The sequence below is a fragment of the Magnolia sinica genome, chromosome 19 (assembly GCF_029962835.1).
Source record: "Magnolia sinica isolate HGM2019 chromosome 19, MsV1, whole genome shotgun sequence".
NCBI classification, from domain to species: Eukaryota; Viridiplantae; Streptophyta; class Magnoliopsida; order Magnoliales; family Magnoliaceae; genus Magnolia; species Magnolia sinica.
In genome coordinates this window covers 15330278-15356780 of record NC_080591.1, presented here as the reverse complement: position 1 = coordinate 15356780, position 26503 = coordinate 15330278, and the positions used below count along the sequence as shown (strand labels likewise).

Here is a 26503-nt window from a genome sequence, read left to right as displayed (position 1 = left end):
CATCCATGCTCCAACTTGAGGGGGAGTGTTATTAGTATGAATGTGTCAACACAGTTCCGTATATACCTATGAAGCACCATACTTGGAGGATATTTATCTTTCATTATCATTTTTTGTGTTTTTATCTCTCGTTCTCATTTATGGTGTTCATATCTCTTGTAATCATCTGTTACAAATAAACCATTTGTGAGAGGGAGAATGTGTGAACAATTATTAAATGTGCTATTGTTACTCTCTTTCCATATTGACCACAAGATCGCTAGAAAACATAGGTCCCACAACTTTCCCCTCTGCACTCTGCATGACTTCCCTTCCACTCATCGAAAAGATGAGCCACTAACACTGGCATAGCTCCAGCCATATCGAAATGCCAAAAAACCACGCCAAACAACAAATACAAAAGGGCGATGGAGGAATAGGTGATCAATCGTCTCTTCATCGCTCAAGCATAAACAGTGCCATTGATGATGGGCTTCTTCCTGTTGCATTAATTATCAATGGTAAGGATTTCATTTCTCCCCACCAAAAAACAAACTCAACAACTCTAGGAAGCACATTAACTTCTCACAGCCAATCCCTCCCACCACACACACAATGATGCTCATTGAAGGACTTGATTTGAGACTCTACCATTCTTTCCCATTTCCATTACCTTTCTATCCCACCCATCCTAGCTAAACCTTAATCCTTAAATAGCCCAGATCCCCATAGACTGAACCTCTTCCTGCTTCCTCAAATTCCTAAATTAACAACCAATCAAACTACTCACCAACCCCATCAAAAACTTCAAACACTCTTGAGTCTCTGACCTCTTGATAGACAACCAAGCCCCTTCATTGCTCTACACACCTCCCCAATTAAACAGTCATCTTCCAACCCATGCAACAAGAAGTCCCTTTCCAATTTGATAATGACATTTGCCAGCCAATGAAACGTCAGAATACAGTATATGGGCATGGCAGAAAAGGGGTCTTTGCTTAAGAGTAATGGGTCCTCCTCAAGAGATATATTTCCCTTTCAACACCGACAATCTTCCACATACTCTTTTGATCACCAGGCCCCATAGACTTTTAGAATGTTTTCCAACACATAGCAGTAAGCCAAAGTAGGTGTTAGTTAATTAATTGACCAGCCCTATACCCTAACACGGCACCAAATACACCACCTCTCTTGTCCTTCTCACAACCAAAAGCTCACTTTTGTGATATTGACTTAGTGTCACTCATAACAAAAGGTTTTTTTTTTTTTTTTTTTTTTTAAAAAAAAAAAAAAAAAAAAGAAAGGAAGGAAAAGTAAAAAGATTACAAGTATCAGTGCACAAAAGGGAAGGAACTCTGGTCTCTTACAATTTTATATGGATTACAAGTATTTGTATTTATGAAGACTTATGTTCTATACTGTTATGAACTAACAATAGAAATATATTCAATTTAACCACATAAATGCACTAATGTACCCAGGGCTGTGAGCAGGCCAGGCTCCAACCTGGCCAAGGTCTGTCCAAACCCAGCCCGGGCACATGACGGGCCAAAGGAAAACAAGCCCAATCCTGGCCATAATAATTATGCACAGTCAGAGCCCGAGTTGGCCGGAGCATAGCCACCCACTTTTGTGCAAGACCTGGTTTGTTCATTAAGCATGCCCCACCATGCATATTATTCGACAAAATGCCCTTGTAACCACAAATGGGCTGGTCCAACGGGCTCTTTAGACATGATACGAACCTAGGCCTGATTAATAAACGGGCTTAGGCCCAAGCCCGGCCTGAAGCGGGCCAGGCTCGAAAGCCTGACAGACCAGCCTGGTCCATTGACAGCCCTAGATGTACCAATATCGGGTTTGTCAGTGCAGCTGACTCAGACTCCGGCACAAATGTATCTTCGTCCAAGTTGCAAATTGTCTTAATGGAGTTCAGTTGGTTTGTCAGTGCAAGATTTATTCTATGTTTTCTATTCAGATCCATCAGATCATTAAAAGGATATGCAGCGGAAACTATGGTCTTGACCAGAGCCATCAGCTAAATAAAGCTACGTGTCACTGTATCAGTACCTATGTTGAAGGAATTTTCAGTTAAAGTTCAAGACAATAAAAATGCAGACTTTCCTTGGAGACCAAACTATGATTGGGTAAGGCCTGGGTCACAATGGACTCGATCATTATATCATCATGGAGGGACGAGGAACAAAATGGAAGCTTAATTATGCTGTAGAAAACCAGCCAGTTGTAGAGCAATTCTAGACACTGATTCCAGATCCCTGAGTGGGATTCCACCTATAGAACAATTATTTTTTTTCATAAAAAAGAGTGAAAATTTATGACAATTCTGAGTTGAAATAATTACCATTGTACCATTTGTCAACAAACAGTTACCTTGTTTTAACCCTAGAGAAAGAAATTTATGTTACTGCATTTTGAAACTTCTGACTTAGAAAGGCATAGATCACTATCACAGTAGCACTTCTCAAATAAGCTTCAGACCATTTCATTAATAATTCATGCCATTTGTCTTGAACAAAAAACATGCAACACTCAGTCATGGCAGTTTCTTCAGTACCAGAATATTAGCCCCAATGCTCGTCCCAACAGCAAATAGAGGAGCCTGTGGATGTTCTTGATGAAGATGATTAACAACTTTTCGTAAATCCTCTGTCCATCCAGCATTATAAAAGCGATCAGACTGCCCAAAATGAAAAATGGTAAGTTCTTACACATAAGAAAGAAAGCATCTTTTTTTATTAACAAACCTCAAAATTGACCAGGATAAAGTTATCCACATCTAGGAATTCCTTGTCGGGGAAAAATAACCTATTTTGACTGAAATTTCAATAGCAGGTTGGGTCACTTAAGGAGGCTCACTTAGTGTGATACCACGTGCACAGAAATCTAATGTCTAGATTTATCCTAACAAATGTTGGAAGTTGGAACATACTATGCCAGGAAACCTGTATAAGTAGTTCATTAGTAAAAAAAAAACAGACCCAAAAACCTTTTTTTCCTGGTTGCAACAAAGAAAAACCATCGGATATGTGAAATTCCCAAGTAGACTTCTTTTTTTTTTTGAACGGAAGATATTTTCTACAATTATCTCACAAAACATTGCAAGTCGCAAGCAGTCCACAAAAATCTTGATAAGAAGCAACAAATCAGCTTTAATGAGGTGCATCTCTTATGATCCCTTACTTTCTCATCGGATGGTGAGGAATTTACAGAGGACATCTTGAAGGTTCAGGATTTAGTCAAACCTTCTAAGAAAGGCTGATGATTACACTGAAACAATATTGATGTACAACATAATGGAACAATTGGGTACATGGCTTTAACAAGCAGTGTAAGGAAGCATGTAGACTCTCTAACCTTGATTTATAAGGACACTATAAATAAAAGAAGAAAAATACTTCATCAAATTACAGTCAGAGATTGCAATATGCTGAAAATGCCATGAGTGATGGCGGGTCAGACAAAGGAATCTGCATTGTCACCCATGTACCTATGACCAATGATTGCAGTATTGACAATATCAGCCAATATTATCTGTATCCCAGTATTGGTGGATATATAGCAATATATAGTAATGTATCGCTATGTATTGTAATGTATCGCAATGTATCGCTATGTAACACAAGGTATCATGTATCACAATGTAACACAAGTAATGTATCGCAATGCATCGCTATGTAACACAAGGCATCATGTATCACAATGTAACACAAGTAATGTATTGCAATGAATCAATGATACCTTAAGTGTGTCAGCCCCTTTGCGAAAATATTGGAAAAATCACTAAAAATCCCACACACACAAAATCTGTTTTCTTTCTCAAAATTTTTTCTTTCATTACATTCCTTAGGAAATTTCAACCACTCTTTACAATTTGTTTGGAGAGGAAAGGGGATTTAGCGTCAGAAATCGAAATCAGAGAGCATGCGGTACCAGAACCCAACTTGGTGATTTTTTGTGAATTTGAACAGTTTTTTATTATTTAAATTCCTTGGAATTACTGGAATGAAGTTCATAATTCATGAATTTGCATGTTTTGCATACTCAACCAAGGGTTTTGACCTTTAATCTTCAAATTTGGGAAAATTGAGGCAAACTATGGAATCCAAAATTCCCTCCCTTTCACCCATTTAACTTGCAATTAGAGGTTGAAAATTCAAATTAGAATGCTTGGAGGCTTATCTACAAATTGGCAAACTTTTTGAAATATTATTTAATTAAAAATTATTGAAATTAATTAAAGATAATTTCATTTGAAAACAATTAGATTGACCAGATGTTATGTATGCCTAATATTTTGTGTTTATGAGTGTATACTGATCTTAACATCAGCAACACTTCTTTATTTATTATGTTATATGAGCTGATTTTTAATACAGTTGTATCGCTTCTATCTGACAATGCATACTTTTGTATCCTATAAATAAATAAATAAATAAACTTATTGTGTATTTTATTTTTGTAATCTTTTGAGTTCTAAGTGTGTAATGATGTCTTTTTTAACATCCCCTGAAGTTTCATTGAAAAATTCGACCAATTTCCCAAAGTTTTCCAAAAACAACAATACATTACACGGTAGATTTAATATTTCCCATGCGATACCCGATATGTTTCCATTTCCCAAGGGTGCAATATATCTGTTGATACTGAAACTGAAAACATTGCCCATCACCAGTGTTTCCAGTATTGATGATATCAGTTGATATATCCCACGATATATATCCCACCTAGGCAATATGAAACCCCAAAGTAGTATCTGAAATTCTTCGCATCACATGATATCACAGCGTATCACATAGTATTGAAGATACCGCGAAATATCGCAATGTCTGTTTTATAAAATTCTCGATATCGACCGATACGACATAAAAACATGGGAAGTCCAGGGCTTACTTTAGAAAATTCAAAAAAAAAAAAAAAAAACCATTATTTTCTTGATTACTCACTTCTAACTAGATCTATTGTGGATTTCAACCTTCCTCTTAAATCCCTAAAAGAAAAACACAAATTTCGAGTCAGAATCAAGAACTAAGCCGATTTTGAGTTGTTTTTTATCCGGTGACCATTTTCAAGTTTCGATCCTTTTTTCTTTTTCTTTTTTTCTTTTTTTTTTTCTTTTCCTGTAAAATCATGTGAAATCAATGTCAAATTGTTAGAAATCCAAGATTCTTTATGTCATGCATGAAAAATCATGGAATTGAAACTTCGGTTTCGAGATTTGGGGGAGATGGATTGATTTGCGGATAATTGGAGAAAAAAGAAATTTCCCCAATTTCTCCCAAATCAGTTGCAATCTTACTGTCCAAACATGAAATCAAACATGTATGTAATCTAATGTAGCGATTCTTGATAATTTGGGAATTTTTAATTTAAAAAATTCAAAATTCCAATTCAATCAGCGGTCAATTGGCCCCCATTTTAGAGTATTTGATTTTCAAAATTCTGCTCCTAATATATGCGCAACTCTATGTGGGTTTAATCCAAAGTCACACACATCATTCACAGGTATATTTCTAGTTTTCAACTTCTTCTTTTGCTTTTGAATGTATTGCTTGTGTTTCCATACATGTCTTCTTACATTAGTAAATTAATGAATTGACTTTTGACTATACTTGCATCAGTTCAGTCAAAGAACGTATAGATCAAGACTATATAAACTATAAAGGAAACCTCTTATGTGCACTTTTTTGTGATATTTTGATTTCTAAGTGTGTATTGATGTCTTTTTTAACAATCCATGAAGTTTCATTGAAAAATTTAACCAATTTCCCAATGTTTCCCCATGTTTCCCAACAACAACGATACATTACGCGATATAACCGATATATCCCATGCAATAACCGATATGTATTTGTATATCAAGGGTGTGATACATCATGCGATCACGATATGGAAAACATTGCCCATGACTATAGGCAAATTCAAACTGAATCGTAAAAGTATACCAAAACTTTAAAAGGGATTTAATTCAAAAAAATATTCAATTTACATTCACTATTGTACATGTATGAGTGTGTTTGCGTGCATACTTGAAAGTTGCATGCATTCACTCAACAACAGTTTTCCCACATTAGCATTTACTGATAACAAGGAGCTGCTAGAAGATGTTTTATTTTGAAATAAAAACAAGTCAGACATTTCTCCTAACATTCACAGAAAGCCTGTCGCAGACATGTGTTCGAATGGTAGAGAAGGATTAACCATGCCCACCTTTTTTTTTTAACGCACACACCCACACCCTGCACACTCACACCACACGGGAACTCGATCCCTGGTCTCAGAGTTGAAACTCTTGTGAGTCTACCACTGAGCCATGAATGGAGACCCCAACCATGCCCACCTTACTCCTAATGCTTTGGCTTCCCAGTCCATGAGTTTGGTTATGATTTTAATCATATTCTTATCATATCCATACTATGCACTGGTATTTATATGATGATGTCCATACATCCTGCTACATTTTTTTATGAGTTATGACTTGTGACATCTTACATTCATTTGCTCTCGTTTGTTATGCTACATCATTTGATATGTTCTGTCCATGTCCACATGTTCGTGTCAAGCACACACGCACACACACACACACATGTGCAAACACATGTCCATGCACACGTGGGTGAGCACATGCGTGCAGCAGGCGCACACACAGATGAGCCAAAAAAAAAAAAACTAAAGAGATGTGAAGGACTGATCTAAAAGAGGAGTTTCATCATATTTCATAGTATAGGTGATCGCATTTTGAAGAGTCACAGGAAACAGTTAGGGATAATGATGCCTCCTTTTCAACATCAGAATTTTATTGCGTTACGCAGTGATTTAAAAATAAAAATAAAAAATAAAATAAAAAAATAAAAAAACCTCTAAAGCTTGATGCCTTTATCAAGATCCAAATAGATTCGAAGGAGCATGTTTGCTCAATACAACATCAGGAATGAATCTTCGGAGACCTAAACCGGAACAGTATCATTCAAGCGCAGTTACAAACATGAATACTAAATGGAAATACAAAACAGAACACAAGAAACATAAATATAGTTCTGCTGATATGATCATTTTACTTCCATCGCCAAGATTTTCAATAATGTTTTCAGTGTTACAATTGGCAAGCGGCAAGTTCATCTTGAGAGACCCTTCAAAGAGAGAGAAACATTACGATATTCAAATTCTCAAATCTTATTTGCTTTATGTAAGGATAAGTGATCACTCCAGAAGGCAGGAATCTATTCCACTTATGTTAGAAGCTACACAAGGATTAATATTCATTTCACCACTGACCCAAGAAATCATGTTCGAAAGCAATTTCTCTTCATGATCATTTATTATAAGCATAGCATTCATCGAAAGAAACTCACAGTCATGGAAATGCCGCCCAATCCTCGATGGTTGCTGACAACAACCTTCCATCCACGTTTTGCTATCTTGAACGCAAGATGCTTTATATACTGCAACTCATATTAGAATGTTAATGGAGTAAACAACCTACTAGGATAAACCAATTAATTTTTAAAACTATCACGAGCATATCTTGAGACCAACCAAAGTGTTTAACTAGTATAGGCATAAGGTTTGGACCACAAAAGGGAAATCATCTCAGACAATTTCAGTTCAATCTCTAATTACTATGCTGAGTGTAGAGAGCTTGTTTATATACTGAATAAGATTCCAATAGCATGATAAAGTACTCCACAACTCCACTGAATTGTCTCTTTTAAAGAAAGAAAAAAAAAATTGTGAACATTTAATAAAAACTACTCAATGAAATAGATGAAGTTCACAACAAAATGGCAAAGCATGTTGTTGAAAGTAATCCAAGTGCGCTTCCATTATTCAAGTAGACTGTGAGGTTCTTCTGTAGTATCAGCTGTTCTAGTGTCTTAGGATAATGTGAAATGTAACGGTCGAGTAAGCGTGTTTCTACTGTTTTCTTTGATAAAATTTGCATGCTTAAATTCAATTCTGAGAAGCTGATCATAGTGTCAATACACTAATCATTTCAGGGTACAATGAAAAATTCATGTAGAGCCTGCAAGATAAGGACACATCTGTTTGTTACAAAACTTAGCTAACATCCCCAAATTTCTTAAGTGAGATGTGGCATGTCCAATCACCAATCTCAACAGCCCATTCATCATACCATTGGGCGCAAGTCCATGTTTCTGTGTCACCTGTCTTCGGACCAGGCTTGGCTGGCTCCGGGCCAGGCTAGGGCCCAGGCAGTCCATCATTAGCACGGCCATGCTTCAGCCTGTCCATATTGACCTCAGCTGGGCCCGGACTTGGCCCAGCTTCCATTCCATAGGCTGGCCTTGGAAGACCCAAGCCTGGCCCATTGACAGCTTGCCCATATCAATTGGATGAGGGGTGTTCCAAACAAGTCTAACTGACGTAGTAATTGTAACGTAAAAAGCTCACTAAATCATGCAGAATATAAGCAATGATCATTGAACTGATGCTGAGGAACTGGCAATCTACTAAATAATGGTTCAATATGCATTCCTGCTGTTGAGTAGAGTGAATTTCTTCCTCAAGAATTCAATGAGAAGTACATGATTCAACCTCAAGGTCTGAAAGAAATATATTCAGCTTGAGTTTAACTTAACACTAAGAACGCCCCATATGGGTTGCAGCAAGCCCAAACAGTCTGATGAGAAAAGTTAAGGGCCTGTTTGATTTTTTGGCTCAGCTGTAATTCTCATGTAAATGGGTAATAATTATTTACCTAGGTAATTACCACATCTTTCCCAATGCAGATGTGACAACTTACTTTTTAACACTTAAATCGAGAAATTTACAAAATCAATGTGGGGACCACCATGATGTATGTGACTTATCCACACCATTCATTTGTTATGCCAGCTGAATTTAGGGCATGAGCAAAAAAATGGGACAGATCTAAAGCTCAAGAGGACCACACCACATGAAACAGTGGGAATTGAATGTCTACCATTAAAAACTTCTTGGGGCCCTTAACAGTTTTGGATCAAGCTGATATTTGTGTTTTCCACTTATCCATATCTGTGTGACCCTATGAACGGGTTAGATGATGAAAAAACCTCAATGTGGGCCCAGTGAAGGAAATAACTTTCAACGGTAGACGAATTAACGCCACTGTTTCCTTTCATGTAGGCCATTTAAGTGTTGGATCTGCCTCATTTTTTGGCTCATCCCCCAAAATGTTCTAATAAAATAGATGAACAGTGTGGATATATCATATACATTACGGTGGGGCCCACAGATTTAAGTCAACACTTTTGTATCGATTTTCAAGGTGGAATTACTCTCAACTTTTCAAACGAGGTGAAAAAGTAATAATTACTTATTTACCAGGATTTACGTGTATCATGGAAAATCAAACAGGCCCTAAAGAGGTGTAAAATAACACGACTTTGATGAGTTCTCAGATAATGTTTTCTTTATTGAGAAGATGATGGAACTGCAACTCTAATCTTCATAGAGACTTGGATTACCAGGATCTGGGAGTATTTGAGCCAAGTGGATTGAGAGTGTTCAATTGATTCAAGTATAAAACCTCACGTTTTTTGTACTTTCGGTACTTGATATCTATGAGTACTCAATCAAATTATCCAAGTGATAAACCAAGTCTCCTGAGTACTGAAAAGTAGTTTGGATTTTACAAACCCACATAACATCTTAACTTGACCTGATCCTTCACTGAGTTGACACAGATTAGCAAGTTCTTAATTACTTTATTATGTTTTTAAACTTGGACCTGTAGCTTCTTAGAAGCAACTAACAGGCATCTATGCAGGAGGGCAGCAGGATGAGGACACAATTCCAATGGCAAGATCAAAGATGAAACTTACAGAAGCATCAGAGTCACTTGTCAGTCCAGGGATCACCACCACAATAGGGGTTGTATCATCTTGAGATAAGGAAGGACCTCTTGAAACCATAGAACCTGCACAAAGCAATTACTGTAGTCATTTTGTCTCAATTTCTGGCAATATTTCTCAGATACAAGAAAGGCATGAAGTCTCTTTCGCTTGCTATGGAGTGTACAATATAATGAAAACACAATAGATCCTCAGAACCATCTAAATCATCATCCACATAGAACAGCCTCCATGCTTCTAAGAAGTTTAAATGTAATAACCACCAAAAAGCCAAAATGTGCACATAACGTTGGGTGTCAAGTATATTTGTCTCTCATCTATTAGAAATCAGCAAACAAGTTAATTGCCTAATAGGTATCAAGTATAATCAGCAAGCACTCTTGGTGGAGGGTAAAATTGAAGGCAGCTCCTTCCTCAAGTGGTTTCATTCCTAAGGCTGATCTAGCAAAGATCTGTAGCTAATCCCAACCCTTGGTGGAGGGTAAAATTGAAGGCAGCTCCTTCCTCAAGTGGTTTCATTCCTAAGGCTGATCTAGCAAAGATCTGTAGCTAATCCCAACCCTTCCCTCATGTGCAAGAGAACATCCCAAATAAACTTCTAATATTCTTTTTTGAGGTTTATGCAGGGCTTCAGAGAGTCTCATTGGCAAGCGAATTCGATAGTGTTCATGTTAATGCATCTGATAAATCTGCATTGGCCTCTTTATCCAATTATTCTAGTTCACGTGGATGTCGTGGTGGACATGCTGGGCGTGGTGCTTTCCATGGTGGTAGAGGAGGTAGATTCCAAAGGGAGAAGTAGAGGCGCTTGTGGTCGTCGAGGAGACCGTACGTGTACTCATTGTGGCTTGGAAAATCATATTGTGAACTATTGTTAGGATCTTCATGAAAAACCCACAAGGAATAATTGAGCCCTTATAGTAGAGGATGCTTCTTCCGATGGTAGACCCGCTACTCTTGCATCATTTAATCATAGTGGGGATCACATCATTGTCTCATTATCACGAGAGGAACATGCGCATTTTCTGTCTTCTAGTGGCTCTACATCCACCAATGCTCTCACTAGCTCTACAGCCACTTTGGCTCAATCAGGCAAAGCATGTCTTTTATCATCTTCTGCCTCCTCTTGGATCATCGGCTTTGGGGAGTCTAACCATATCTCAGGTAATCATAATCTCTTTTCTTCTTTTGATTGTGTTTCATCAAATATGTTGATTACTTTAGTTGATGGTACATTATCTAATGTTATTGGAGTTGGTATTGCTCATCCTAATGCATCAGTCTCCGTATCATCAGTTCTATATGCACCCAAGTTTCCATGTAACCTTTTATCTGTAAGTAAACTAACAAGGTTCTTGAATTGTTCCATATCCTTCTTTTCTTCTTATTATGTGTTTCATGACCTCAAGACGGGTAGGACTATTGGTGGAGGTCGTGAGAAGAATGGTTTGTACTTCTTGGAAAGAGAACCAGTAGGCGCAACAATGCTTCCTTCACGTTTGGTAATTCAATGGCATCATCGTTTGGGACATCCCTCTCCAGAACTTATCCCATCTCTTCCAAGATGTCAAAGTTGGACTATTAAATATGCGAGCTAAGTAAAACATCATAAAATTCATTTTCCATCTAAAATTGATTCATAAAGTGATCTTCCATTTAAATTAGTCCATAGTGATGTGTGGGGATTGGCTCAAGTTCCTAGTTTGTTAGGTTTTAGATAATTTGTTCTCTTTATTGATGATTACTTTAGGATGGCATGGTTATATCTAGTGTTTTAAACAGCAAATAGCATGTAGCGTAGTGTTCACCCCTCTAAGGCGTGAAGTGGAAGCTGCATAAGCTACACACTACTTCTAGATTTTTAATCAAGGTTGCACTTGGTTGCTCCAATTTCATGATATTCACCAAATAAGGCTGATTAATAATGAAATTAACAAAATTTCATGATATTTGGTACAACCAAACGCAACCTAAAGTAACAGGAAAGAGTAATCATTAAGTATAAAGGTAAAGAAAGAGCAATGAAACTAATTTAATATTGTTATTTATATTATTTTTACAAAAAGCATTGAAATTAACTATTTTTTATTCAAAATAGAAAAATGTAACAAATCATTGGCAACATTGATTGATAACTTGTAATGTGAGCTATGTAGCATAGTCTACATAACGTGTTGTGTATACAAATTATCATGTAGCGTTGGCTACATGCGAATTTAGCTATTTTCATGAGGTACATAGCGTTAAGGCTATGCTATGCTACGTAGCATAAGTGATGCGCAACATAGCGTAGCTATTTAAAAGACTGGTTATATCTAATAAAGCATAGGTTAGAAGTATTTCAAGTATTCAAATTAAGAATCAATTTGGTGTGAAATTGTGCATGTTTAGGTTAAATATTGTCTTAGACTTCGTTTCAAAGGATTTTCAAGCCTATTTACAAAGTCAGGGCATTATCCATCAGACCTCTTCTGCTTATACACCCCCAACAAAATAGGGTGGTCGAGTGCAAGAATAGACATCTAGTGGAAATGACTTGAGCCTTGTTACTAGGAATGAATGTTTCACGGATCTTCTAGGGTGATGCAGTTCTTACTATGTGTCATTTGATCAATAGGATGCCTTCATCAGTTTTAGATGGCAAAACAACATTCTCTATGTTGTTTCCTGATCAACCAACTTTTCCCATTCCTCGCAGTGTTTGGTCGTCCTTGCTTGGCTCATATATTTGGGTCCAGTTGAGATAAACTCTTGTCTTGTTCCGCTAAGTATATTTTTCTGGGATATTGTCATGCTCAAAAGGGTTATCAGTGCTATTCCCCCCTCTGAAGAAGCATTTTAAGACTGCTGATGTAACCTTCTTTTAATGTGTTCTATTCTACATTGAGGATGAGCATATTATTGAAGCCGCATCTATGGAAGCTCCCTTACCAAAGGTATTTCTTTCAGAATTTGATGTTAGGATGCCACTGTCACCTCAGAATGATTTCATACTGACTTATTACAAAAAATGGAGAAAAGACCAAGCATTACAACCTATTCCTCTTTAGTCCACACACTCAGCTACTGCACCTACTGGGGTTCTTATTTCTTCTTAGTCCCCTGAGGTTGTTGATGATCTTCCTATTGTGGTCCGAAGTAAACATTCTTGTGTTACTCATCCTATTTTTAACTTTGTCAACTTTACCGATTTGTCGACAAGTTATCGAGAGTTTTCCCTTACTTTGTTTGTTATATGCATTCCTAAGTCAATCCAAGAGACATTATCCAATGAAAATTGGAAACGAGCTATGGATGAGAGATGGAAGCCATGTACTCCTATGATACTGAAAAGCTGTCTGAGATCCCTTTAGGTAAGACTCCAGTTAAGTGGAGATGGGTGTACACAGTCAAGTTCATGCCTGATGGGTCAATTAATCATAGAAAGCCAAGTTAGTCACTAAGGGATATACTAAGGTTTATAGGGTAGATTATCTGGATAAATATCCCAAGTGGCTAAGCTTAATTTGATTCAAGTTATTATCTTAGTAGCTGCAAATCATGATTGGCCTCTCTTTTAGCGGGATATGAAGAATGCATTCCTGCATGGAGACCAACACAAAGAAGTCTATATGGAGCAACCTCCTAGGTATGTTGCTTAGGGTGAGCCGTCTAAAGTATCTAGGTTAAACAACCCTATATATGGGTTGAAGCAATCACCAAGGGCTTAAAAATGAGTAAAGTAGATCATTCAATCTTCTCAAAGCAAATAACCTTTGGCTATATACTACTAGCTATGTATGTCAATAACATTATAGTGAATGATGATGACTTATAGGGTATTAAAAAGCTTAAGGCATATCTTCAAACTCAGTTTCAAATCAAAAATCTTGGTCTTCTTAGATAGTTTCTAGGCATTGAACTGACAAGATCAAAAGTTAAAATAAATCTATGTCAGAGAAAATATACTTATAACTTGTTGAAAGAGACAGAGATGTTGCGTGCTAAACCGGTTGATACACCAATGGACTCCTATCTCAAATTAGAAGCTGAAGAAGGAAAATTGTTAAAAGACCCTGGTATGTGTAAGAGACTTGTTAGTAAACACATCTATTTGACCATCACCAGGCTTGATTTTGCATTTTCAGTCAATGTGGTAAGTTAGTTCATGCAAAGTCCAAGGACACCAAACCTAGCAGTAGTTATGAGGATCCTCAGGTATTTGAAATGTTCTCCTGAAAAGGGTATCCTATTTAGACCTGATGATCATCTTCAGATAGACGGTTATTCAAATGCAGATCATGCAAGGTCAAAACATGATAGAAGGTTGACTACAGATTATTGCACCTTCCTAGATGGTAATGTAGTTGCGTGGAAAAGTAAGAAATAGAACGTAGTTGCTAGATCAAGTGTTGAAGCTAAATATAGGTCAATGGCACATACGACTTGTGAACTTACATGGTTGAAAACTCTTCTCGAAGAATTGGGATTCAAAGTTGAGGTTCCAATGTCTTTACATTGCGACAATCAAGTTGTGATAGATAACGCCAATAATCCTGTGTTTTAGGAGAGAACAAAGAATATAAAAGTTGATTGTCATTTCATTTGAGACAAGATAGAAGTTGATTGTCATTTCATTTGAGACCAGATATCTTAGGGGCATATCCACACACCTTATATTTCATCTTATGATCAATTCACATATTTATTCACCAAGGCTCTTGGAAAATCTTAGTTCAACAAACTTGTTTCCAAGCTAGACATGCAAGACATCTATGCTCTAACTTGGGGGAGACTGTTAACGGTTATGAGTATAGGCCTACAGCCCACTTATTGCTTAGTGTTTTTAATCTTGGCTTGGGATATGTTGGACATAATGTTTATTGTATCAGGGGCATTTTTGTCATATTTGCTTTTTATTACTTACATATAAGAGAAAGGGAGTGGGAACATGTAACCCTAACCCATCTTTTCTTCTCTCTTTCTTTCTTCTTTTCTCTTTCTTTCTTCTCTTTTTCACCTCTATGCAAATCTACATTGCTTTTGTTTGGCAAAGTAACATAGGCATTATTGTATTAGTTGCATATGTAGACAACATCATTATCACAAGCAGTGATGGTACAGGTATTGAAAAATTCAAGAAATTCTTACAACAGCATTTCTATACGAAAGACTTGGGACATCTTCAATATTTCTTGGGCATTTAAGTAGCCAGGTCCAAAGTAGGCATCAACTTGTCACAACGAAAATATGTAATGGATTTACTGGATGAGACAGATCTTCTAGGAGCCAAGCCTACCGAAAGTCTAATGGATACAAATCAGAAACTTGGATCCTGGTGAATTAATTGATGACCTTGGGAGATATAGTCGACTTGTGGAAAATTTTAATTTAACTAATAATTACCCAACCTGATATTACATATCCTGTCAACATGGCTAGTCAGTTTATGCAGGCTCCCCATGTTCCTCATATGGAGGTTGTGCTTCATGTCCTAGAGTATTTAAAGGGAGCATCTAGTCATGGTATCCTATACAAGCGGAACAAGTAGAAAGATATTCTTAAGCAGATTGGTCCAATTTTCCAGCTGATAGGAAATCTACATCTGGCTATTGTACTTTTGCAAGTGATAATCTTGTTACGTGGAAGATTAAGAAGTAAAGTGGTGTGGCCCATTAAAGTGTTCAAGTAAAATATCTAGCAATGGGCCATGCAACATAGGAGATTATTTGGTTAAAAACATTAATGGGTGAACTTGGGTTTATAGTTAAGGTTCCTATGAAGTTGTATTGTGACAATTAAACAACCTCGTATTTTCCCAACAAACATGTCTATCATGAAAGGACCAAGCACATCGAAGTTGATTGCCACTTCATTCGGGAGAAAGTTGCAACTAAGGAAATTTGCATCTTGTTCGTCAAGTTCCAAGATCAAGTGGTAGATATATTTATGAAAGCTTTGTGTAGTAGTCACCTAGATCGTCTCTTTATCAAGCTGGGCATTCATGATATATTTGCTCCAACTTGAGGGGGAGTGTTATCGAATGTGAATGTGGACTATTATATGGTCGATTTTAGGCCCATCTAGATTTGTGACGTAATGGGTATTTTCGTTTTCATTATTAATATCATTCTTGTAAATGTTGAAAACCATGTTAATAGACTTGAGAGAGGTAGGGGATGTGTGAACCCTAATCCTCATTCTCTTTCTCTCATTCTTTCTCTCCTTTCTTCTCTTTTTCTTCTTCTATTTCCTCCTTTCCTAATCCGTCCACACATCTAAAACAATCACAATTTAATAGACTTGAGAGAGGTAGGGATGTGTGAACCCCAATCCTCATTCTCTTTCTATCTTTCTCTCTCCTCTTTTTCTTCTCTTTCCTCCTTTCTCAATCCATCCCCACATCTAAAACAATCACAATTTTGTTCATCTTTAATAAATGGCTCCACATCCTTACAGGCTAGTAGTTACTGAAGAGGAGGGCACTTCAAAAATATATCCTGATGATGGCCTCTAACTGAAGTACAGCAACAACAATAGACGTCTATATCAATTGTAAGGTTCATGATATATACAAATGTATGTAGGAAAGAAATGATAGCAGCACATAAAGAGGACACGTCCCATCAAGGAATAACATATTCTCATAGTATCGTGAAGGCAGCTATACCACCCCAAGGTCTGAAAAAAGAAAATACTGCTACCAATAGGGTCAGACATGAAGCTGGAAACCGACTGCATATATTCCTCATATATGGGCAGTCAAGAAACAACATGTTCATAGGATGAGCTTAGCGGAAATGAGGATGTTAAGATGGATGAGTTGAGAGTCAAGGAATGATAAAATTAGAAACGAACGCATTTGAGGGAATTTAATAGTAGCACCAATAGGTAACAAGATGAGGGATAGTAGACTTGGATGGTTTGGCGATGTGCAACAGAAACAAAGGACTGCACCATTGAGGAGTGACTCGGTTCGATTTTTTTTCTTCTTCTTTTTAGGTAATATATGGGCTCAAACTTGTGACCCCAATGTTGAAATGCACTCTATCTACCACTGAGGCATGGAATCAAACCCAACTTGGTTCAAGTTGAATGGCTCTAAAAGGGAAAAGGGAAGCCCAAAAAGACATGGATGGAGGTAGTAAGCAAAGCCTTGATGACTTCTAGTTTAACCGAAGATATGGTCCTTGATAGTGTTGAATGGCAGAACAGGATACGTGTAGTGAACCCCAATTAGTTGGGATAAGATGATGATGATGATGATGGATGGCAGAAAATGCAACAAGTCTCACATGTTATGGCATCACAATCAGTGGTCAATGGGAGGTCCCAAGCATTGTGAAACAGTGAAATCCATTCATTTAAACAATAACTATCTATGAGTAAATAAATGGTCAATGCAAATTTACAACAATGTTATTGCAAAGTGAAACATTGTCAAATTCTATTTAAGGCAAAATATGTTTAACTTTTACCATTGGAAAACACGAGCCAATCCAAAGCGATAGTTCCACCATCTGATGCATGGAAGACATGCCTGGGACACAATAAATACTCAGAAGTCGGCACATATAAAACAGGTATCCCCAACTCAGCAAACTTTAAGGTCTCAATGTAAGAAATACAAAGAAACTATTCTAAAAAAAAAATTGTAACGAGGGAGATTAAAAAGTTGTAAGAAGCCACATCATATTAAAAACAGAAGATGAATACCAAGCGCCAACTCAGATCAGGTCCACCTACTTGGTTCTACTTGTAGAACTTTGAATACAAAAAACATATTTTACCTACATATTTGTTGATGGACAGTGATGATCTCGCAGGTGGACTGTGATAGTCTCACGTGTGGTCTCTCATTATTATTGGGCTGAAATATGTGTTAAAATAGAGTTTTGGGCCCATGTTATTTGCTTATGTAACAACTTAAGTATAGAGGGATATTTTTGTGCTTTTGCTTTTATTATGGAAGCCCTAATAATAAAATAAAGACGTTAGGACTTAGGGGACCCTCTCCCTCTCTCTCTCTCAAGAACATGGTATCAACACGAATTTGATCTAGTACCTTGATTCTTCTCCTTTCTTTCACTTTCTTTCTCTTCTCTTCCTTCTTTTATTTCTCCAAGGTGAAATCTTAAATCATTTGAGGTCTGATTTACACAAATCATTTTTTTCTCCTTGTTCAACCACCATACAGTGAGTTGTGTAGTTGTCTCACGAATGTACTTGAGGCCCACTTATGTATACAACCATCGTGCATTTATGGCAAGATTTAAAGGTTAAGTGTGCGTGTACAAGTCATCTATGACCAGATTTGATGATCAAGTGTATGTGTAGAAGTCATGAATGAATGTCGACCATTTTTCGTATCTGTTATCAATCAGTTTGTTCATGTGTGGTGGCGACCATTGATATATGCTCTCTTGAGGAAAGTGTTATGTAAGTTTAAATTCAAGCTCTTCCCTATGTGTTTGATTTTTCTTTCTCACCTAAATATGGATGTCAAGAATGATGCTAAGAATCTTCAAATTACGTTGACCAAACTTAACAGTGTGAATTATTTACAACGTGACACATCAGTAGAAGCAAGGTATTCAATAACGGTAATAAAGTATCTGACTTTCCCCAAGCCTGTTGAAAATTCAACAGATTATGAAGATCGGGTGGTAGAAGATGCTCAAAATAGAGCCCTATTATGGAATAGCATGGAACTGCATATTAGTGCTGATGCAGGATGGTTTTCTAACCTAGGATGATAGATGAAATCAGATTTTCATTTTAAAAACATGAGCAACAAAAGTATGAAATTTCAGCAACCTCATCATAAACCAAACAATTAATCAAATAAGCAATTACATGTAATCCTAGGCTACCACATGCTCGTAGAAGGAACTAGTGAGATGTTAATTCGAAATGTGCCCAATGGAATTAAGAAATTCCATCCAAAACATGAGGGTAGTACTATTTTAAAGGGAATCACCTGAGTCCTAAAGGGATTTTAAAGGATTCTAAGTTTAAGAACATTAGGGTTAGGGTTTGGAAATTTGGGGAATCTGAAATTAGGGTTTATTTGAAAGGGGAATCTAGGGTTTTAGGTTAGAGTTTGATTGAAGAAAGAAGAATAAGAAAGGATGTAATAAAAGGGCTGAAGTGGGGTCCACAAAAACAGTCTGTACGGACGTACGGATTCACACGTACGGCTAGACTTTTTGTTCGGGTATAGATTGGGATGGTTTGGGTTATGGATGAGTTGAGGATGCTGGGGTTTAGGAAGAAAAGGAAAAAAGATCGAGGAGAAGAAGATTTAAGAGGAAAAGAGAGAAGAGATGAGAGAAAATACCTTTGGAGCTCAAGAAGAGAGAAGAGATGGACAAACAAGGCTTCACACCAAGGTCATTTTCATTCTGATTCACACCGAATGGGGTTTCACACCACATTCTCCATTAACAAAAGAGAAAGAGAAGAGAACTTGCAGCTTTTTCATTAACATCACATTTTTATTTTTATTTTTAAAAAAAGGCTAGGGTTGGACGTCTAAGGCTTTATAGTCTAAAAGTTGGTCTTTTACAAAAAGATCATTAATGAAAAACATGTTTTCTTTTAACCCCATATTGTAAATTACAAATACTCCCTATAAAAGCATCAAAACCAATAAAACATGTAAATAAAATCTTAAAAAGTAAACTAAGTGCTCAAAACAAAAATCACTATAATCCTAAGAAATCAAGACTATCCGATGAACTCTGAAGATGCCCACGATCATGGCGGGCCACAATCAAGTCGCATCCAACAATCTAATCGTAAAGTCCTCACGATCCAATAGTCTAAAAACATACTCCACGCAACCCACATGCTACGTGGGATCTTCGGCTCCTCGGGAGTCGAACGGGTACTCACCTAGCCACAAGGACACTAGGGCTCGGGGCATATCAAAGGAGCGTCCGTAATGTGATGTCCCCATCAAGTGCAAATGTTTTCTTTTTCAAAACCTCAAAAGAAGTATGGGAAAATTTAAAAGAAATGTATTCAGGTGAGAATATTTTCACTCATATATACGAGTTACTTCATAATATCTTTGCACTTTAGCAAGCAAATAAGTGTAGCCGAATATTATTAGACATTGCAAAGTATGTGGGAAGAACAAAACGTATGCCAACCGTTGTCTTCTTTCTATCATTTTATATATATATATATATATATATATATATATATATATATATATATATATATATATATATATATATATATATATATATTTGGCATAGAATACGTTAAAAATAAAATTACAGCTTATAAAATGTAAATCTATGTTTAAAGAACTTAGATTTATGTTTAAACAACATAAATCTAATCATTCCCCCAAAGAAATTTTGGAAAGAAAAAAGATTTTAAAAATTTAAAAAAAAAAAAAAATGAATGCCTGAAAATGGATTGAAAATGCAAAAATAATTTCAATCCCGCAGAAAATGGTAGATAAACATAGATTTATCTAGATCTATCATACGATTCATTTCCCTAAAATTATTTTCAAAAAAATAAAAAATTCATAAAATGCTCAAAAAAATAACTAAAAATAAAAGAATGTTGGAAAAAAGCATTTAATCAATGCATGGGTGAAATCTATACATCCATAGCATGAAAATACTCTTCATGCATCATTACAATCATTAGTTGGAAAAAGTTTTTTTCTAAGTTCCAAACTTTTCAAAAAATTCTAATGTAAATCGAAAAAATAATAATAATTCAAAGCTAGATTTATGGAGGGGTGCTTTAGAATCTAAAGGATTTAAAATTAGTGGGACTAAAACAGAGTACATAGAGTGCAATTTTAGTAACAATAGGAGTGGGAACAAGGAATTAGTTAAGATTGCTGACCAAGAAGCTTCCTAAAATGACCACTTTTTATATCTTGGCTCGATACTTCATGAGGGTAGAGAGATTGAGAAAGATGTGCCCATAGAATTCAAGCGGGGCGAAGAATAGGAGTTGTGCCTCTGGAGTTTTCTGTGATCGCAGTGTACTACTCAAACTAAGAGGGAAATTTTGTAGGATAGCTATAAGACCAACTGTCACACCCCAGCAGCGTGGGCAACCACCCCAGCCGCCGAGGGAGAAGCAGTTTGAGCTGCCCAGGCAGCAACAATACCAAACACCGAGGGTGCTAGTTCAGCAGCAGCAGTTTAGGCTGCAACACCAGCAGTCTGTGCCATGTCCACCGCAGCACCAGCAGTTTGTGCCACATCCGCCACAGCAGGAGAGGCCAGTCAAGCTCGAGCATTAGCGATGACCCAAGCCGACCCTCAGTCATCCGGAGCAGTCATGGAAGGTACCTTTGTTTTCTTTTCTACCCCCACTCGAGTGTTGTTCGATTCTGACGCATCCCATTCATTTGTATATGCTTCTTTTGCATCATGCTTAGAGAGCCCGATGATCGTTCTGCTTTCTATTTTGCATGTTTATTTTGGAATTTTTGGACTGTAATATTTTGGACAAATGATATATTTTGGATTTTAGTATATGTGGGTTGTTGGGGCTGTTGACATTAGAGTAGACTAATATCTTAAATAAAATATCAAAGGAGCGACACCAACCATGCTTCACGGTACAAAATGTTGAGCAGTTAAGGAACAATATGTTCAAAGGATGAGTTTAGTTGTTCCTTATCTTCATATATCATTCTTAAACCTAAGTTGGGTCATGGTGGGCCTGCTTCGGTTAGTTGAGCCTGACCCAATTACAGTTAAATGGATTAGGTTGGCTTGGCTTGGGCTTGGGTTGAATTTTGGGTGGGTCGGCCAACCGGGCCACAGGGTAATGGCTTGTTGATTGGGTTTGGGCTAGAATTCTTGGCTTGTTTGGCAAGCAGCTTGGGCATGGCTGACCCCAAACTGACCCACCACTACCACTCCTATTCAAGGTGAGAGCTTTTCTCCAATGTGTTTCTTCTCGTACTTTTTGTAATGCAAAAAGTATAGATGGGGTTGTTTTCCCAAAGGTTCTCCTGGTTGTAAGGTCAAGAGAAGTGAGAGGATTTGTTTTTTTTTTTATCATTGAATAATGTATTCTCCTCATTTGATAATGATTTGTTGGTGCTTTGATGTGAATGTAGTAGCATTATGACAAACCACATTAAACTTGTGTCTACTTGTTTATTTATTTCCACGTATCCAAATCTATGGTGACAAAATGATTATTTCACATTATATTTACGCAATCAACTACCCACACAGTGGTATTGCTTCCGTAACTGGGGGCTTGGTTCATTTCCCGGTTTATTGATGATCAACTCCCAATTCCATCATAACAAAATCCAAATGAATGATCTAAAAAAATAATAACAATAGTCAGTATGCAAATTATAACCAGAGTTGTATGAAACAGTGAGAAGTCCAAAGATCAGATTGCAGGGATTGTTCGATGTCAGAGATTTTCAGTCCGTCGCCCTCTCTGGAAGGGACCCACCAGACAAACAATTTGGTCATTGAAAGATGGACCCTGTCTGGGTGAGAATCAGGCTCAGCATTGCAGCATAACTCAATCCAAAATATGAGTGACTTACTCAAACTAACCTTTCCTGCATTTTGCCACTTCAACAATTGAAAGAAATGAAAAGAAATTATCAGAAGACCAATAGAAAATAAAAATAAAAACTGCAAAACTCACCTCTTGTAACCGCAAACAGGAGCCCGCCCAAATATAGAAAGAAAAGCCGTCTGAAGATGAGGACTCGAAAGCCAAAGAGTTGGCAAAAACCTGCATTCAATTTCCAAAATGAAATTAACCATTAACCACATCAACATTCTCTACCCAAAAAAAAAGGTTAAAAAGAAAGCACTGCTGAGGAAATTACAAGCATGGCATAAGTGATTGGACCGTTCCTCAGGCAGGCCAAGCTGTAAACGAACCCCACCCAAGAGATCGTGCCAGTCCATTCATCAGGCGGACCACACATGAAAATCACTAATAGACCACCAGCCATTTATTCCAACCATCCATTATGGTAAATGTTCGGCCCACCTAATGAGCAATCCAGCCCCATCTTTTAGTCAGAGAATGTTCACAGCGGCACCCACCTGATGATGAACGGCCTCTCAATCTCACACCCGCATGCTCTTCCCACAAACATCCTCCGCATTTCTCAGTAAAAATTGTCAAATTTCCAAACAAAAAAAAAAAAGAAGAAAGAAAACGGGGTCATTTGGATGCCTGTAATTTTTTTAGTTGTAAACACATTACACCTTAAATCGGTTTACATGCTATTCTGTTTGGCTTTTATGTGGTAATCTGTTTACAGGTGAACAGATTGTGTGTTTGGGTAGCCTGTAAAGTGTTTACAATGAATAAAGTAGGTATTTATACCATAGAGCTTGGGCGGTGAACCTTCCAAAATCCACAAATCACATAAGAAAGACTAGAATTTTTTTTAGGCCCCTAAGAGAGCATTAAAGCATGCACACACTAAACGGATTGGATGTCTTCCACCCATCACAGTGGGCCCCAAATGCAATCTAGAAGTTTTTAACGGTGGACGTCCCATCCTTCCCTCATGTGGTCCATTTGATAATGGACAAGCTGTTTTTGTAGAGCATCAAGGGAAGCACATGATGAATAGATTGGATCTACTATACACATTACGGTGGGCCCCACATATCATGAGTGTATATTAACCATTGTGTTCAAACATGTATAGATGTTTTATTGGGGTCGTTTGGATGCCTGTAAAGTCCTTAAGTTGAAAAGAGACCAAATATTTACACCCAGCCTGATTGACATGCAAAGGCCGATTTCCCATTTTGGGAATTGAAATAGTACGTTTTTGTACCATTCAAATGTCCGAAACGGAAACGGGTATCCGCAAAATCAATCAAGCTGGGTGTAGATATCAATTCCCTAAAAAATTTAAAATTTATTTAAAAAAATGAAATTCAATGGAATTCACCTGCCGTGAAGAACCCGGCACTTGGAAACAACGCCATGGTAGATCTCTGAGCAAGGATTGAAGGTCAAAGACACAGCATCTCCCCTAAATCCACGAATCAGATCTCGGAAGAGATGAATTTCCAGGAAATTGTAGAAGAATATCCCAAGGAATAGCATAAATCCCAGTAGATAGTGGGAAATCGGTATAATTGATGCCGCTTGCAATGCGAGATCAGTAGCGGAGGCGTACGGAGATTCGGTAAACTCCATTGCAGGGTTCTGGAAAACGTGAGAGAGAGAGAGAGAGACGCGGGTAAAAAAAATGGGCGGGATGGGTGTGGTGGGTGCGGTGGACAGGAAAGATGTGAGCGTCGGCAGAGGACCGGAATCCTCTACAAAACCTCCTTGACAGACGTGCACGTGGCTACTGGACAGTGCTATGTGGGCCCCACCACGATATATGTGTTTTATCCACGCCGACCATCCATTTTTTCAGATTATTTTAGTTCATGATCTAGAAAATGAGACCGATTCAAATCTCATATGGACCACGCCATGACTAGAAAATAGTGTTGATTGAACGCCCACTGTTAAAAACTTCCTACGGCCCACTGTAATGTTTACCTGCCATCTAAAATGTTGATTAGGTCACGAAGACCTGATGAAGGGCAAAGACAAATATCAGCTTCATTCAAAACTTTCGTGTGCCCTAGGAAGTTTTTAATGGTGTGTGTTCAATCACGACTGTTTCCTGTAGCGTGGTCCACTTGAGATTTGGATCTACCTCGTTTTTTATATGGTGCACTAAAATGATTTTAAAAAATGGATGGACGGCATGGATAAAACACATATATCATGGTGTGGCCCAAATAGTACTAGCGCATAGCTATCATGGTTTGGCCCACAGAGTACTATCGAATAGCTACCATCTGCTTATGCGTCAGTGGGTGGGAAAATCCATCAGGGGTGTTTGGGGCATGGGTTTAAATGGGATTAGGTGAGAGTGGGTTTATAAGATCCCATCAATGGTTGCGATGTTCTGTCTGGGACTCATCGTAAGTTATGGGCTGTGAAGCCCCTTCTTCGAATCAGAGCTTTGGAAAGGTTCTACCATCCTACTCTGTGTTTCATGTGGCTAGTGGTCGGTGTTATGTGGATCCCCACCATGATGTATGTGTTTTATCCCTGCCATTCATCCATTTTAAAATATAATTTTAGGGCATGATCCCAAAAATGTAATAGATATAAATCTCAGGTGGACCACATCATGGGAAAACAGTAGTGATTGAAGTACACCATTAAAAACCCCCTAGGGCCAACTGTGCGGTCCACTCGTGATTTGGATCAAACACATTTTTGATGCATACCATAGAATGACATGGAAGAATGGGTGGACGGCATGGATGGAACACATATATCATGATGGAGCCTACAAAGCATGACCAGTAGTGACAAGATGAGTTGCCGATCTGTTTCCAGACATGGAGTGAGATGGCCTTTAAGTCATGGGATCACAGGACAATCCTTGATGCAGTGTAATCATTACATTTTGGTAATTCCATCCCACGTAAACCCATCTAATCCCATGCTCTAAGTAGTGTATCTGAAATCCACTCCGTACATCATGTTTAACCCTCGATTTTAAGTACTTGGTTTATAAAGAATAATAATAATAAAATAAAATAAACCACGGGGACGTCGAGCTCGGCTAGTCTCTTTCATAGGAACAGGGATTTCATGGTCCTGTATTTTGATTGGTCACGCCTTCTCCGCTGATTTGAACATGGCAATTTAATAAAGCAGAAGAAATGTTTACGATATACTGATGATGATTAACAAGAAATGTTACATTCCAATGCCTTATTTAATAACCTAATTTGGTGCGACCCAACATCCAGTAGTGTCAGTGGGACCGGACCATGGCCATACATTGTATATCTATGCCAGTCATCTGGTTTTTTCAGATAATTTTAGCTCGATTCTTTGAAAATAAAGTAGATATAAATCTAGAGTGAACCACACCACACGAAACAGTGATAATTGAACATCCACTTCAAGCGTATGTAATGTCTATTTGCCGTCCAATTTATTGTGGATAAGTTCACACAAAACCTTTGTGACCCAAAAAAAAAAATTTAATAGTCCATGACCATTGTTTCGTGTGACATAGTGATGTAGAGAGTGTAGCGGACACTTTCATGTCCAAGATGGACTATGGAAAGCCCGATCAGAGGCAGAGATTATTCAAACTATCAGAATTTTACAATGGGTGTATCTTGCAAACCGGAATGAGTTACTCGACATATCATATATGATTTTGGCGTAAGAAAAGCTAATTCAGCCAAGCAACCCAGCTATGCCAAGTTGCCCATGCCGAATTTGCGAGATTCCATTAGATCAATGGTTGAAAATCTATTTTATTTCCATTGTTATTATTTATAGTAAGTTTTAGTTTGATTATAACTCTTTATCCTTTAAGCTTCAGGAGTGGCGTCCAACATGAAAATTGTTTATAAAATTTAAGAGAATAATGTTGTTAACCCACATAGCACATTTACTATAAATAGTAAATTTACTATTTATAGTAGGTTACGAATTTTATGGAGTTTTAGTTGTAGTTTAATTCCGAAACTTCTTCCAAGGCTTGATATTCCTATTTAAAGGGTTGTAAACTTATTTATTTCAATCATCAATCAATTTACAAATTTTCATAAATATTAATTTTATTTTCTTGTTTTTTCCTCATGGATTCA

The 26503-nt window shown here is 37.4% G+C and overlaps 1 protein-coding gene across 4 annotated transcripts in view; it reads right to left on the bottom strand.

The window, feature by feature from the left end:
* Positions 1-24224, bottom strand: part of LOC131234460 (uncharacterized) — a 65667-nt gene extending 41443 nt beyond the window's left edge. The window contains exons 1-6 of one of the 4 annotated variants that reach the window (XM_058231355.1): positions 23770-24224; positions 22494-22583; positions 17309-17370; positions 9822-9916; positions 7350-7439; positions 2555-2677 (exon numbers count right to left, since the gene is read on the bottom strand). In XM_058231355.1, coding sequence (XP_058087338.1) covers positions 2555-2677; positions 7350-7439; positions 9822-9916; positions 17309-17370; positions 22494-22583; positions 23770-24020 — 711 coding nt within the window. In that variant the 5' untranslated portion in view covers positions 24021-24224. Of the gene's footprint in view, positions 1-2554; positions 2678-7349; positions 7440-9821; positions 9917-17308; positions 17371-22493; positions 22584-22680; positions 22816-22903; positions 22981-23769 lie in introns of those variants that run through there. The other 3 variants (XM_058231354.1, XM_058231356.1, XM_058231357.1) reach the window with 3 other exon arrangements.
* Positions 24225-26503: the final 2279 nt, after the last annotated feature.